General features: G+C 38.6%; 1 protein-coding gene across 2 annotated transcripts; it reads right to left on the bottom strand.

The window, feature by feature from the left end:
- Positions 1 to 9,234: 9,234 nt before the first annotated feature.
- On the bottom strand, positions 9,235 to 13,143 carry NPBWR1 (neuropeptides B and W receptor 1). 2 transcript variants are annotated; one of them, XM_056518555.1, is made up of 3 exons: positions 12,958 to 13,143; positions 11,056 to 11,524; positions 9,235 to 10,672 (listed from the first exon to the last, which is right to left on the bottom strand). In XM_056518555.1, exon 3 carries the CDS (start codon positions 10,670 to 10,672, stop codon positions 9,707 to 9,709), a length of 966 nt encoding a protein of 321 aa, XP_056374530.1. In that variant the 5' UTR covers positions 11,056 to 11,524; positions 12,958 to 13,143; the 3' UTR covers positions 9,235 to 9,706. The 2 variants fall into 2 exon arrangements, with proteins under 2 accessions (XP_056374530.1, XP_056374528.1); XM_056518553.1 differs by having other exon boundaries at positions 11,056 to 13,143.
- Positions 13,144 to 15,700: the final 2,557 nt, after the last annotated feature.

Here is a 15,700-nt window from a genome sequence, read left to right as displayed (position 1 = left end):
GACCATGTTCCCATTGCAGGAAGACCAGGTACCTTCCAGGGGACATGTACCCAAGGTGGATATGGCCATCTAAAATTTATTCAAACTGACCTTGGTACCCTCGGATGATGGCTCTAGCCTCCAGGATGCCATGGACCGTAAGGCCGATTGCACTTTTCCACCGCCTCGGCATCCACCTCTGTGGCGATAGCCTCTTCTGAGGTGACTAAATTCCTGAGAAACAGGTTTGCTCAGATTCAGTCTGACCTAGACCAAGGGGTCTCTAGGGATGACATTCTGGCCTCTTGTAAAATGATTAGTTTAGTAGTTGATTTCCTCTGTGATGCAGCCCATTTCCTCTGTGGGGCGTTGCCCCTTATGGTTGAAGCCTTGGAGGTCGGATATCTCGTCAAAGCACACTTTGTGTGCCATGACTTATGAGCCTTGCATTCTTTTTGTGGCGGAGCTCGGCCGCATTATGGAGGGACTGTCTGATCAGAAAGGGAAATCTCTTCCCAAGGGGCCGGAAGAAGTGCTAAGTTCACAAAACTCACCGGTTTGTAGCCTCTGAGCTTCCCGCAAGATCCCGCAAGCAGCCATTCAGGAATCTCATGTTTCCCAGGGTCTGAAGCCCCCTGATTTGTTAAAGCTCACTCTAACAGGGCAGTAGCTACCTCTTTTGCAGAAAGAAGCTTGATTCCTGTGGAACTCATCTGTAAGTCTGCTTCTTGGAGTTCTCACTCCACTTTCATCTCTCACTATAGAGTAGATTCTAGATTAGCTAGCTATTCCTCATTTGGGTGGTCGGTATTATCCTCTGCCAGGCATGAGTGTCCTCCCATGGGGGTATCTACTTGCTAAATCCCCATCTGTGCCACTGGTCAGAATGTAAGGGAATCATTAATTTCTAACAATAATTTGTTTTCCCTTAGTCCTAACAGTGGCACAACAATCCCTCCCTTACTGTCTATTTTTCTTCTTCTACTTGTAATTACACAAGGGGATGGGGCTCTTTCCCCCTATAAGTAGGGGGGTGGGAGGGTCTAAAGCCTTTATTTAAGGTTGTCAATAAAATTTCCACCAGTCCTAACCAGTCCATGGGGGGGGGGGGGGGGGGGGCGGAATACCCCATCTGTGCCACTGTTAGGACTAAGGGAAAACAAATTATTGTAAGTAATTAACCATTCCTGGTCACAGCACAAGCAGTGCACTGCAACTAAAAAACGTGTGAGTAAAAGAACTATGTTCACATATAACAGAAAGAGGTTCACAAATCACCATAGATAGAGCACTGACAGATAAAGTTGTTAATAATTTACACTGGGTGGTCCTGAAAAGGTCTCCAAAGGTAGCAACTGAGATCTGGCTAAAGCTGACAGACTCTAGTCCCAGTAAAATAATCAGGATCTAATATGGTGCAGGTCTAAATTATGTGATCATCGTGAAAAACCATGATATAGTATTGGTCATAGGAAGTTTCTTGCTGGAACAAACTTTCTCGGTGTCTGAGCTATATAAATTATTAGAGGAGAAAGAAAAGTTGCTTCACAGAACAGACAGACATTAGCCTGAAATTAATTCCCTATTGATTCATAAATTATTCATAAGAAAACATTGTATATTGTAGCGCCATGCTTGGGAGAGTTAGAGAATACATTTTTGTTCAAAATATAATTGATTGAATAAATTAATTTAGAAAAGTATATGGAAAAATGTACTAAGAAACAAAATCACCTTTGCCGCACATCATTGCAAAATGTGAAATTCTGTTCTAGGTATTAAGATCAAAAACACCCTCAGGCAAGGTTTCCACACAGGTTATATTCTGGCATTTTTTGGAAAGCTGCCAATTCAAAGCCAGAAGTGTATTTAAAAGGAATATCACATATAAAATAAGGACTTTATACTGTATACTTATACCTTTCTGCTGAATGAATCTTTGACTTTGGCTCAAAAACTGCAGTGGCAGTTAAAGAATTATTATTTTTTTTTTAATTAACTGGTGCTAGAAAGTTAAACAGATTTGTAAATTACTTCTATTAAAAAAAATATACATATCCTTCCAGTACCTAGCAGCTGCTGTATGCTCCAGAGGAAGTTGTATAATTCTTTTTAGTCTGACCACAGTGCTCTCTGCTGATACCTCTGTCCATGTCAGGAACTGTCTGGAGAAGGAGTGGTTTGCTATATGCATTTGCTTCGAATTTGGACAGCTCCTGACATGAACAGAGGTGTCAGCAGAGAACACTGTGGTCAGACAGAAAAGGACTATACAACTTCCTCTGTAGTATACAGCAGCTGAAAATTACTGGAAGGATTAAGATTTTTTAATAGAAGTAATTTACAAATCTGTTTTTCTTTCTGGAGCCAATTGATTTAAAAACAAATTGCTTTCTACCAGAGTACCCCTTTAAGATATTTAAATTGAAAAATTTGACTAGGCCGATTCGCCGAATTTTCTGAAAAAATTTGGCTCGATACGAATTTATTTGCGGTGAATCGCTATTAAAAAACGCTATTTCCGGGGTACTGAGAGCCTCAATAGGGGTGTAGAACACTTCGCCTTGCTGTAACACGCATAGGGTGTGTGCTGGGTTAGTGAAATAATACTTTTATTCAGTATGACATGCAGATTCTTTTGGAAATGTCCTTCATGCCATGAAACTGTAATGATATGAGTTACCTTCCATTCTGGACTTCTTACCTGGCTTTTATGGATCAAAATTATTTATTTAAATTCTATTAAATTTTATTTCAAAATTTACTAGTCACTTTTCATAAATTATAAAAAGTCTTTAACCCTTAAAGGACCAAGCATTTTTCTGTTTTTGCACTTTCGTTTTTTCCTCCTTGCCTTAAAAATCATAACCCTTTACATTTTGCACCTAAAAACCATATGATGGCTTATTTTTTGTGCCACCAATTCTACTTTGTAATGACATCAGTCATTTTACCCAAAACTCTACAGCAAAACTGAAAAGAAAATCATTGTGCGACAAAATTGAAGAAAAAATGCCATTTTGTAAATTTTGAGGGCTTCCTTTCCTACACAGTAAATTTTTCGGTAAAAATGACATTGTATATTTTTTCTGTAGGTCTATATGATTAAAATGATACCCTACTTATATAGGTTTGAATTTGGCATACTTCTGGAAAAAATCATAACTACGTGCAGGTAAATTAATAAATTTAAAAATGTCCTCTTCTGACCCCTATAACTTTTTAATTTTTTCGCTTATGGGGCTGTATTAGGGCTCGTATTTTGTGCCGTCAACTGAAGTTTTAATTGGTACCATTTTTGTTTTGACCAGACTTTTTAATTGCATTTTATTAATTTTTTAATGGAATAAAAAGTGAACAAAAATACGCTATTTTGGACTTTGGAATTTTTTTGCGCATACGCCATTGATCGTGCGGTTTAATTAACAATATCTTTTTATAGTTTGGACATTTACACATGTGGCGATACCACATATGTTTATTTTTATTATGTTTATATATTTTTTTATATGGAATTTGGGAAAAGGGGGGTGATTTAAACTTTTAATAAGGAAGGGGTTAATGTGTGTGTTTTTAAACTTTTTTACACTTTTTTTTTTTTACACTTTTTGTCCCCTTAGTGGACTTTTAGGAGGAATAATTTGATTCCTCATACAGATCAATGTGGTTCCATAAAAACACATTGATCTGTGTGCTCTGCACTCGATTGATAAAGCCTAGTCCTGCCAGGCTTTATCATTCTCAGCGCAGTAGTCGGCATGGAAGGAAAGGTACAGGGGTGACAGAGGGGTTTAGAGGGGTGACAGAAGGGTGTAGAGTGGTGACTGAAGGGTGTACAGGATTACAGAGGGGTGTCCAGGGGTTACAGAGAGGTTACGAGGAGTGAAGGGAGGGTGAGGGTGCACCACCTGAAGCTGAATAGGCCTCTGTCAGCGCTGCCCCTGCTCCTTCCCTCCATCTACATCATTCTGCTTAGGGACCAGGGAGAATCCAGAGTCCAGAGCTGCTCCACAGGAGAGGGAGGATACACAAGGATTGGAGCTGCAGCATCACCCATCCCTGCACTGCACACAGACTTCCCTCCTGCCTGGCCTGCACGCCTGTGACTCACAGGTGTGCAGGCCTTGGCAGAAAAATAAAAAAATGTTAGCGCCATATTTAACACCAGAGTTTCCTGGCACCCTGGTTGGGAATCAATGCCTCAGTTTAATGTGTGCTGCCCCCTTGCGCCCCCTTGCAACAGCGCACCTGAGGCGATCACCTCACTCGCCTCATTGGAGCTACAGCCCTGATTACTGAACATGCAAGTGCAAAAAATGCAAATTTCAAAAAACACTAACATTTGTGATAAAAGTGTTATCAAAAAAGAGGTAGTATTATATGTGACAAGGTCATCAAGGGTAGATTTAAAAGGGAGGCAGTTTAAATTGTAGAAATTTCTGCAACAGTCCGTTCCATAAACCTGAATGAGGGGAACTCTGAGATTAATGTTTTGCCACCAGTTGGTTTCAAATTTTTTTTCCCAGATTTGTAATTTTCTTCTACTTAAAAATCTTAACACTTTCACTACTTGGAGCTGGAATAACCGCAGCTGCTGGCACCTGACTTGCCCTCCAATAGTTACTCATCAAAGGATAAAAAAAAATGTAAATGAATTAAAATAAAGGGGTACTCCGCCCCTAGCATCTTATCCCCTATCCAAAGGATAGGGGATAAGATGTCAGATCGCGGGGGTCCTGCCGCTGGGGACCTCCGGGATCTCGGCTGCAGCACCCTCTGTCATTACGGCACAGAACAAACTCGGCAATACAGGGGCCAGAGCATCGTGACTAAAAATTTATTTTTAAAATATTACTTTAATCTCTTCAATTGTGATGCCATATGGTCTCCCTACCCTGCTGCTACATCAAGGTGCTCTGTGGCAGTGATTCTAATAGCGTCGCCTGTAATCTGCATGTGACTTGTACATTTTTAAATAATATTTAATATAATTTAAAAATAATTGCTATACAACCCACTGACTGTTGACTGGGGGTGTCAGATGTCACTTGGGATGAAGTGGATGACCGTGTCAACAAATTAATGGCGGCAGTTGGGTTGCTGGTTAGGACACAACCGCTAGCTGATACCGGGAGCTCAGGCCTCTCGCTGCTGCCACTTGCCCCTAGTCTGCTGCGACCTCTGCATGATGAATTCAGGCCTCTGCCACTCCTCTGTGCACATCCTGGCACTTCTCTGCCTGACATACTGCGCTCCAGTATGCTTAAAACAGTATTTGTCTACAACACCAGCAGGTGTGTACTTTTCCCTGGCCTTTTACAGTTTGTAGGCCCTCAAGACTTTAACAGGAACAAAATTGTACACTACTTAGATGTACGCACAGGTTACACTTAATAGACGACCATATGCTTTCAGTGCTCTGTTTACCCTAACTGGCTGGCTACTATTAGCTTTTTAATTGTTGTACACACCAGTGCTGCAGCACACAGTTGCTGTGTACTACCCCCAAAATTGCACTTTCTCTCTCAATCTCACTTCCTTCCCTATCAGTGCTTCTAGGATGGATTTGGGCTTGAGGTGAATCGCTGCTATAAAATAGCTTTTCTGTGCAACACATTGCTCTTTGTCCCTCTCTGCAATAGAATGCTGATGTGACTAGGAGGTGAATCGTTGCTGTAAAAATGCCTTTCTGTGCAACACACACAGGTGTCTGTCCCTCTCTCTTTCTTTCTCTCTCTCTCTCTCTGCAATAAAAGACTGGCCGCAAAATGGCTACCGATTATATAGTGCTGTAACATCACTGGGGTGGCTGGCTGCTGATAGGCTGCATGCTGTATGGGATTAAGGGTCATCCTGCTTACCCACCTTCCCAGGATTCCTTGCCCCATGTCCACCATTTTAGATGCCCTGGAGACTGGACCACACTAAATGGAGTTTAAAGAAGCAATTTGTGCGATCGAATCGTGTCGATATTTGCATTTGTTGCAAATCAAATTTTTCCTGAAATTCGGAATGAATTTGGATTCATCAGATTCATTAAAGATAATAGAAACAGGACAAAAGTGAAAATAATAAAACATTAATAATGCTAGGAAGGAAACATTTCTATCAAAATGTATGATGTACTGAATGTACATCAGTGGAAGTATTATCTTAAAGAATAAAGACAGTAAAAAAATCTATGGCAACAAGTAAGCAGTTTTCATTGAAACCAATAAGACAAAAGATAATCAGGTTTGCACCAGTTAGTTACAATCTCATTAAATAAAATGTCAAGGACTAAAGACAGTGGCCCAGATTTATCAAAGAATGTCTATGGTAGAGCTTTTTTTCCCACATTTATTTGGGTGGTGGGTTTGACTAGCGTGTATCTTATTTATCAAGAAGGTGCAGTAGGATTATAAATTTTGCGCAGCTCTGCTGTGGAGGTAAAAGCTCTACCACATGCCCTTTTTCTAGACACTTTTGAGGGAGGGAAGTAGACACTTTCCTGGGTCCTGAATTTGTCAGGTTAGGTGTTTTTACTTACTTTAACAGAGCTGCCAGGACATTTTTACTTGCGTTGTAGACGTTACAATCAAATTTTATTGCGGTGTCTAAGGGGTTAAAGCCGGGCATAACCACCCAGCTGTGACCTGCGCTCAGGTCCTGAGCGCGTGTCATTGAAGTGGAGTGGGATGCTGTCGTCCACAAGAGGTTAAAGGTTCAATTGTGGAAGGTAGAAGGGATTCTCAGGCCTACTGGTAGGTGGTGTAGCTTTGCACCTAAAAAAGTACCTTGCAAAGTACCTTTGTGTTACTTTTTTTATTTTTGAGAGTTTTTGGTGGTGTTTTTTCTAACTTTTGATTTTATAATTGTAAAATAATTCTGAAATCGTGTAGTTTTCATTTTAATAACAAAGCCTGTAACTAACCAAAGACTTCAGAGAAAAACAGATAAAGAAAAAGAATTCCAGCTTGTTAGATTTCTAAAACTTCTTTCTTTATTGTAAAAAAGATTAAGAAAGCGATATCCACATAGAGGGGAAAGTAAGAATAAAACCTGACACATTTCAATCGCAAGGATCTTAGACTCAAATTTATATTAAGTATGACTAAGATCCTTGTGATCGAAACGCGTCAGTTTTATTCTTCTGTTCCCCTCCATGTGGATATCGCTTTATTAATTTTTTTCAACAAAGAAAGAAGTTTTAGGAATATTGAAAGCTGGAACACTGTTTTTTTTTCTCTGCTAATTGTTGTCTTGCTCCAGACCATCTGTGTATGCAGATTTCTGTTATCCAGGTGAGAGCTGGTTTAACACTGCTGTGTTTTTGGACTTCTAACCAAAGACCTCATGTTCAGTACAGATAACTTTCCAGCAGTCTTCTCCTTATTGTCATAGACAGGATTACAGTAATATACAATAGTGTTGAGCGGCAAAGGCCATATTTGAATTCGCGAATATTCGCGAATATATGGACGAATATTCGTCATATATTCGCGAATATTCGCATAATCGTTATATTCTCGTTTTATTTTCGCATATGCGAAAAGTCGCGTATGCGAAAATCAACATATGTGAATATTAGCATATACAAAATCAACATACGCGAAAATTCGCATATGCGGAAATTAGCATATGCTACATTTTCGCATATGCGAATATTCGCACGCCAGTCTCACACAGTAGTAATACAGCCTTCTTTACACCACACAAGCTGGAAGCAGAGAGGGGTGATCACTGTGATGTGTACTGTGAAAAAAAAAACAAAAAAAAAAACGAATATTCGTAATTACGAATATATAGCGCTATATTCGCGAAATTCGCGAATTCGCGAATATGCGATATTCGCGAATAATATTCGAATTGCGAATATTCGTGAGCAACACTAATATACAATACCAGTAGGTAGATATGAAAATAGCTACAGCTCACAGTGCAGCCTCACGCTCCCTGAGAAATTACCTCTGGGCAGGTCACAGAGCATGCACAGAAAACATTTCCCTTCTAGTAAAAAAGGGTCTGTGCTAGTCTAATATACTTATGTCCATGATGGCTGCACAATATATCTCTAAATGCTGTTAAAAACACTTGAGGAAAAATGGCTGGATATACTAATGTACTAAAAACGGGGGGGGGGGGGGGGGGGGAATGACAATCAGAAAATAGAAATCGATTAGAAAAACTCTAACATCTAGACAATAAATTAACTTTAAGTGGGAAATGAGACCCCTGCTACAAGAAATGTTTACTGCGTACATCCAATGTTTATAACATCCTTAGCTCCCAATAGAAGTTCAACAGCTGGCAGAGTGCTATTGTCAAGGTATTCATTAAATACTTTCCTGTAAAGTGCCTAATACTTCCCTATCTGACATATTTAGATTCAAAATGGTTGTCTTATGAGAGACAATCCCTTTCCAAAACTTGTTCTGTCCCCCTCCCAGCACCACTGGGGAAAAAATGATTTTTTTCCAGGGGAAAAGCATGGGCAGCTGCCTCCCCCCCCCCCCCCCCCCTATAGAACCAACTACAGGGGAAATGTAGTATTACATTGTGGCCATTCAGATGACTATCTATCCATGTAATACAGGGATGGTCCAAAGAATAGAACCATTGAATGGGTGTCCAGGATTAGGAGCCATTCACTTAGGGTTTAAAGTAGGGATCCCTCTTGATGATGTCCATAATGGGGTTGTCTTTATGAGACAAACTTCTGTCCACAGTCAGGAACATTAGAGTTATCCTTTAACGAAAAAACAAACAAAAACAAAACATAAAAATCTAATGTTTAAAAAAAAACAAAAGTAAAAAGAAAACGGTACTGTCTTGCATTGATAAACTTTATGCAAATTAACTAGCATATTGTCTTTGTGGGAGAAGACAAGCATTACACGAGCATATACATTCTTATTACATTTAATATGTCTTGTTATTAAAATTAAATGCTTTCATTAAGGCTGTGATGTTCTTTTTTGCATGCTGACAAACACATTAAATGTTATGAAGTCCTTGCTGCAGGCAATTACGGTAGACTGCAATTTTACCATTAAATACAGCAGTTTTTATTCTTCACAGCACTTCTGTAGTCACATACTGTGCAAGCAGATGATGAGCCATACATGTTCCGTTTCCAGACTACATTCATCATTAACAATAAAATCAAGCAAGGCACTCAATATATTTATTTGGCATTTTGTTAGAGCAAATAAAACTTAATTTTAATGATATATATATATATATATATATATATATATATATATATATATATGCAGTTAAAATTATGTAAATTTTACAGCAACAACCATATATTATTTTGCAATACATTGACAATACAGCATACATTATCAATCAAATTGTGCAAGAATTAAAAAAGCCCCATTGTCCCAAAGTTATAATATATCACTTTCTAAAGGTTGTTAAAATACTGCTTAAATAGCATACTGTATTAGATAATATGCATGACAAAGATCTGAGTGCATTCTAACCAAGGAAACAGGGATTCAGTAAAGAGTTACTGGGACCTGTTGTATGACTATTTATCTCACAATGTGAAGACTGATGCCCAACCCATTGTATTATGCAGGTAGGCTGCGCTCCTTTGTAAAAATTTGAGATATAAATAATCACATATATCTCAAAAGCAGTTGTTTTACAGGTGATACGGGTTATGCAGCCAGGTAACAAGAATGCTGAGATGGTATTTTATATGACAGGTACATGTCTTATACATTCTTTACATTCTTCATGATGACCTACATTCTACTAGTTTCCGAAAGCTTTTCCTGAAATTGTCGTCTAAAAATGCATATAGGAATGGATTGAGGCAGCTATTGGCATAACTCAAGCTGGTAATAAACAGAGAAATCCCAATTACTAATGGAGTCTGTGGAATATCTGTGGTCAAGGCCACCACAGTGCTGAGATGATAAGGAGTCCAGCAAAGCAAACATACTGCTAAAATGATGGCAACCATGAACGTCACTTTTTTCTTTGCTTTATCTAAGGCTTTTGCATTGGTATTCAGTCTCATTCTTCTCAGTTTGTAAAGCATCATGGTATACAAGATACATATAGTTGACACAGGTATGGCAAACCCCATAATAAGGGTGTAGATCCTACTCATCTGCCACCACAAGCCCTCTGGATTAGGAAAAACAAAAATACACTGCAATCGGCCATGTTCTTCGTGGATCTTGGCAAAGATAATAAAAGGCAAAATTATGATGGTTACAAAAGTCCATACACATAGGCTGACGATTTTGGCAGCTCGATAGGTCCGAAAGGAAAGTTTCTTAGATTCTACAGTTGCAACCACTACAAGATATCTGTCAATGCTCATAACAGTTAGAAAGTAAATGCTGGAAAAGGTATTATATTCATCAATGGATACAATCAGTTTACACATGAACTCTCCAAAGGGCCACTGAAGCAATAAGTAGTCAACTATATTGATGGGTAAGACCAGTGTAAAGAGTTCATCTGCTATAGCCAAGTTCAGAATAAACATGTTAGTGACAGATTTCATTTTTGGAGCTTTGAGGATGACGTATATGACAGCAGTGTTTCCAGTCAATCCAACTGCACAGATAATAGAGTAGATGATGGGTAATGCCAGATAGAAGTTAGGAATGGCCTGTGATATCGATCCATTCAGCCACTCTGACCTTCTTGATGAATTTGCTAAATAATCCCCAGATATGTTTTCCATCTTCCAAACAGAAAAGAGATATGTTACTATATATACTCCTCATGCCCTCTGTACAATACCTATTCTTTACTAGATAGTGTCTGAAAAGATTATATCTGACCTTGTGATTTTATGAACTATATTACTACATATATCCTACAATACATATCTCTTATTTTACAGATAGTTTCTAGAATGTAAAACCGTGTGGTTATGTATAATTATTACAATAGTTTGCTACATATAACATGCTACAGCCATAATATAGGGGACGTTTATTTTTAGAAGTAAATAGATTAAATTAAATATAAATATTTAAAGAAACTCATTAAATATTGATCTAAGCTAAACATTGCTCCAATGTCCTGCAGTGATAATTAAGTCAATGGAGAACATGTTCTTACCTTACTGCTTGTCTTATATTTGTATTTTCCTCAGGTTATAGATGCCTTGTGGCTGCATTAGGTAGAATGGAACTGAAGCGGAGTGCAGAGAGATGCTTGAAGCTGAATTTCTGATCTGCTGTTGAGCTCTCTGCTTCTTTCCATAGCAATACAGTGCTGAAGAACAGCTCCCTCCCTCCTTTTCCTTCCCCTGTTTTTTCAATCTTTTTTAGACGGTGGCAATAAAAAAGCCCCAATCCCATTACATAGCAGCACTGATGTGTGGTTTATTTGCCCCAGAACAGTACTTATATGTGACAAACCATTGCCCATATTCCATTATATTTACCTATTAGAAAAGGTCTATTTTACCAATCTAGAACAGGGCTGAATTCCTAACCAATGAAGGGGAAATATTAATTAATAATGGGACACAATTATTTTCTGCTGCAGCGTTCAGCTCTACACAAGCATTGCAGGTCCCAAGAAACTGTAAAACATTAATAATTGCAGACATTTCCTGTTAATGTTACATAATTGAAGGATGGCATTTAATAAGCAAATTTACTGTATAGAACTCCAACCACATGTAGATTTAATAATAAAGGAAATGTACTTTTTGCATTATTAACTATCACATTTTAAACTTGAAAAACAAGGACTGGGAATGCAGCAAGATCATGACTGTCAGCAAAAATATTACAACACATTAGAGAACACTGTCAAGTTACTTTAGCAATATATAATTGCAGGAGGGTAACAGTGGAAAAAAAATTACATATAAAGCAGGAGGAAAGTAAATATTGTAAAGATTATCCATCTAAAAGACAAACAGGTTACAATTAAACAGTAAATAAAATTAGCAAGTCTGAGATATGAAGATGCCCTGACATAAAGATCCTTGCAGAATGAGGAGGTAGATCAGAAATGACACCTTTTGTACAATAGAGGGAGGAAGTTACATCTTGTTACCATAGATTTTTCCAATTGTAAACTCAATTTAAGAAGACAGTTTGGGTATAAAAAATTGATTTTTAAGGATTAAGCTATAATTAATGGGAAACTGTCTTCACATCTTCATTCTATGAGTGGTTGACATGGGCTGACAGAAAAGAGGCTGATGAAATGAATAGTTCTTTATGTAAAAAAAAAATAAAAATTCTCCCAGACTGAAGTCAAAGAAGTGGGGCCGCAGCATCACCGCCTCCTAGTTTCCCCTCTCTGCCTGCTCTGGCATGATTGACATACAGGGCTAATAAGGCAGACTCATGGGGACTGCTCTTGGCAGAGGTTTCAGCACATGTGAACTGTATACAAGACTAGGCATAGTAAGCTGTGGGAAGTGAGCCCTGCATGTCAATCATGGAGAGTGGAAGCTAGGAGGTGGGCAATGCTGTGGCACTTCATTAGCTTAGCCACACTCCTTTGACTCCTCAGCTTTGGACAAAGAACATGAATTTATGATTTATATGGCCAACAACTTTCAGAGGTACCGTTTGCTTTATTGCCCCACTATCTGCGGATGTGACCTAGAATTGTTCTGCCAAAACACAGAACCTGATTAAGACCCAAGAAGCAAAGAGCCAGACCAGATTCAGCAGATACCAATTCTGTGGTGCTGTTCAATGTTTAATTATATAGCAAACCTCACAATGATTTAGTAAGCAGACAGTTTAACCACATGTGCAATTACATACCCCAATAGCCACAAACTGCCCAGGTCTGTGAAGGCAGGGAGGATTTTGGCCATATGTATAGGGGTTAGGCTTCCTCAAAATAAATTTTTTAGTAGTATTTTTGCAAAGCTCACAACCGACATCAGTGGTGCTCATTGTATTGTGAATTCCCACATTAATATTACAAACAAATAACAGAAAATGGCATCAAATTTACTGAAAATCGCAGAAAAGAGGCCATACTTACTGTCAGGCTTTAAATCAATTCCCAGCAGGATGCAGACAAGCTGAGGAAAGGTTGTTGGATTAATAAATTCTCTGCCTGGCTTGGGAAGAGTCACAATTGCTGCTGTAAGTATACCTTGTTAAGGACATTGCTAAGGAAGGGAGAAAATATATTGCTATATTTCCTATAGTAATAGTGAAGCCATCTAGCCCAAGTGCTTTGACTAGTTTAACAGAAGAGATTGCCTTCTTAGTTTCAGCCAATGTGATTGGAGAAATGATAAACTGTAACTGGAAGGCAGTGATAATAGACATCACTATGGAGGAAAGACAGAAAAGGATTTCTTGTTCGGAAGCTTGATTGGTGAGTTTAACCATTGGTGACGAAGAACCATAATGAAGCCTGAATTGTTCAGCTTATTGTCAAGAATCTACAATTTTGTGACTATTATTATGCAGTAGGAACATTTTCTAAATTAGATTTGCATAAGCTGCGTGGCTTGTAGCGTATTTGCCTTGATATTGTACGAGAAAAAAATGAAAATAAATGTCATATCTGAAAGCAAAGGCAGACAAAAAATGCAGTCTAAGGCACTGCTTCTCAAGTTGCAGAGGGCCTCCCTAGCATGGTGTCCCCTAGATGCTGGTGAGGTGTAGCTGTAGAGGCAGGTTTAACAGTAAGTACAGTAGGGCAAAAATGTATTCAGTCAGCCACCAATTGTGCAAGTTCTCCCACTTTAATAGATGTGAGAGGCCTGTAATTTTCATCATAAGTATACCTCAATTATGAGAGAGACATAATGAGAAAAAAAAAAACTCCAAAAAATCACATTGTCAAATTTTTAAAAATGTATTTGTCAATTATTGTGAAAAATACGTAATTGGCCAATAACAAAACTTCATCTCAATACTTTGTTATATACCCTTTGTTGGCAATGACATTTGTCAAACATTTTCTGTAAGTCTTCACAAGGTTTTCACACACTGTTGCTGGTATTTTGGCCCATTCCTCCATGTGGATCTCCTCTAGAGCAGTCATTTTTTTTGAGCTGTCGCAGGGCAACACAGACTTTCAACTCCCTCCAAAGGTTTTCTATGGGGTTGAGATCTAGAGACTGGCTAGGCCACTACAGGACCTTGAAATGCTTCTTATGAAGTCAATCCTTCGTTGTCCCGGCATTGTGTTTGGGATCATTGTCATGTTGAAAGACCCAGCCAAGTTTCATCTTCAATGCCCTTGCTGATGGAAGGAGGTTTTCACTCAAAAGATCACGATACATGGCCCCATTCATTCTTTCTTTTACACGGATCAGTCGTCCTGGTCCCTTTACTGAAAAAACAGCCCCAAAACATGATGTTTCCACCCCCATGCTTCACAGTAGGTATGGTGGTCTTTGGATGCAACTTTAAATTATTTCTCTTCCAAACACAACAAGTTGAGTTTTTACCAACAAGTTCTACTTTGGTTTCATCTGACCATATGACATTCTCCCACTCCTCTTCTGGATCATCCAAATGCTCTCTAGCAAATTTCAGATGGGCCTGGACATGTACGGGCTTAAGAAGGGGGACACGTCTGGCACTGCATGATTTGAGTCCTTGGCTGCGTAGTATGTTACTGATGGTAGCCTTTGTTACTTTGGTTCCAGCTCTCTGCAGGTCATTCCCTAGATCCACACGTGTGGTTCTGGTATTTTTGCTCACCGTTCTTGTGATCATAGTGACATCACGGGGTGAGATCTTGCGTGGAGCCCCAAGTCTACAATTTTATTTCTGGTATCCTTCAAAAGCTCTTTGGTCTTGGCCATAGGCGAGTTTTGAGTGTGACAGTTTGAGGTGTCTTTTATACTGATAACATGTTCAAACAGGTGCCATTAATACAGGTAATGAGTAGTGTTGCTCGCGAATATTCGCAATGCGAATTTTATTCGCGAATATCGCATATTCGCGAATTTGTGAATATTCGCGAATATAGCACTATATATTCGTAATTACGAATATTCGTAATTATTTTATTTTTTTTACTTTATTTTTTTTTTCACAGTAAACATCACAGTGATCATCCCTCTCTGCTTCCAGCTTGTGTGGTGTAAAGAAGGCTCTAATACTACTGTGTGAGATCGGTGTGCGAATGTTCGCATATGCGAAAATCTGTATGTGCAAATTTTCGTATATGCGAATTTTCGTTTATGTTAATTAATGTATATGCAAATTTTCGCATGTGTTAATTTTCGCATGCGCAAAGTTTCGCATATGCGAAAATAAATCTAGAACATTACGGATATGCGAATATTCGCGAATATATGACGAATATTCGTCCATATATTCGCGAATATTCGCGAATTCGAATATGGCCTATGCCGCTCAACACTAGTAATGAGTGGAGGACAGAGGAGACTCTTAAAGAATAAGTTACAGGTCTGTGAGAGCCAGAAATCTTGCTTGTTTGTAGGTAACCAAATACTTATTTTCCACCATGAATTTCAAATAAATTCTTTAAAAATCAAAAATCAGACAATGTGATCGTATTTTTTTTTCTCATTATGTCTCTCATAGTTGAGGTATACCTATGATGAAAATTACAGGCCTCTCTCCTCTTTATGAGTGGGAGAACTTGCACAATTGGTGGCTGACTAAATACTTTTTTCCCCACTGTATTTGTAATCTGCTCAGTCCTTTCTATAGCTCCAACAGGAAATTTCCAATTCACAAAAAATAGCCACAGCGTTATGGTAATCTCACAACACAGCCATTTAGCCCAAAGA

Source organism: Hyla sarda, chromosome 5 (assembly GCF_029499605.1).
Source record: "Hyla sarda isolate aHylSar1 chromosome 5, aHylSar1.hap1, whole genome shotgun sequence".
Taxonomy (NCBI): Eukaryota; Metazoa; Chordata; class Amphibia; order Anura; family Hylidae; genus Hyla; species Hyla sarda.
The sequence above is the reverse complement of the archived record's forward strand: the minus strand, read 5'-3'. Positions and strand labels throughout refer to the sequence as shown.

What these genes read in the sequence shown, in the direction of transcription:
- NPBWR1 (XM_056518553.1), bottom strand. Translation starts at nt 10,672, where the DNA reads ATGGAAAACATATCTGGGGATTATTTAGCAAATTCATCAAGAAGGTCA.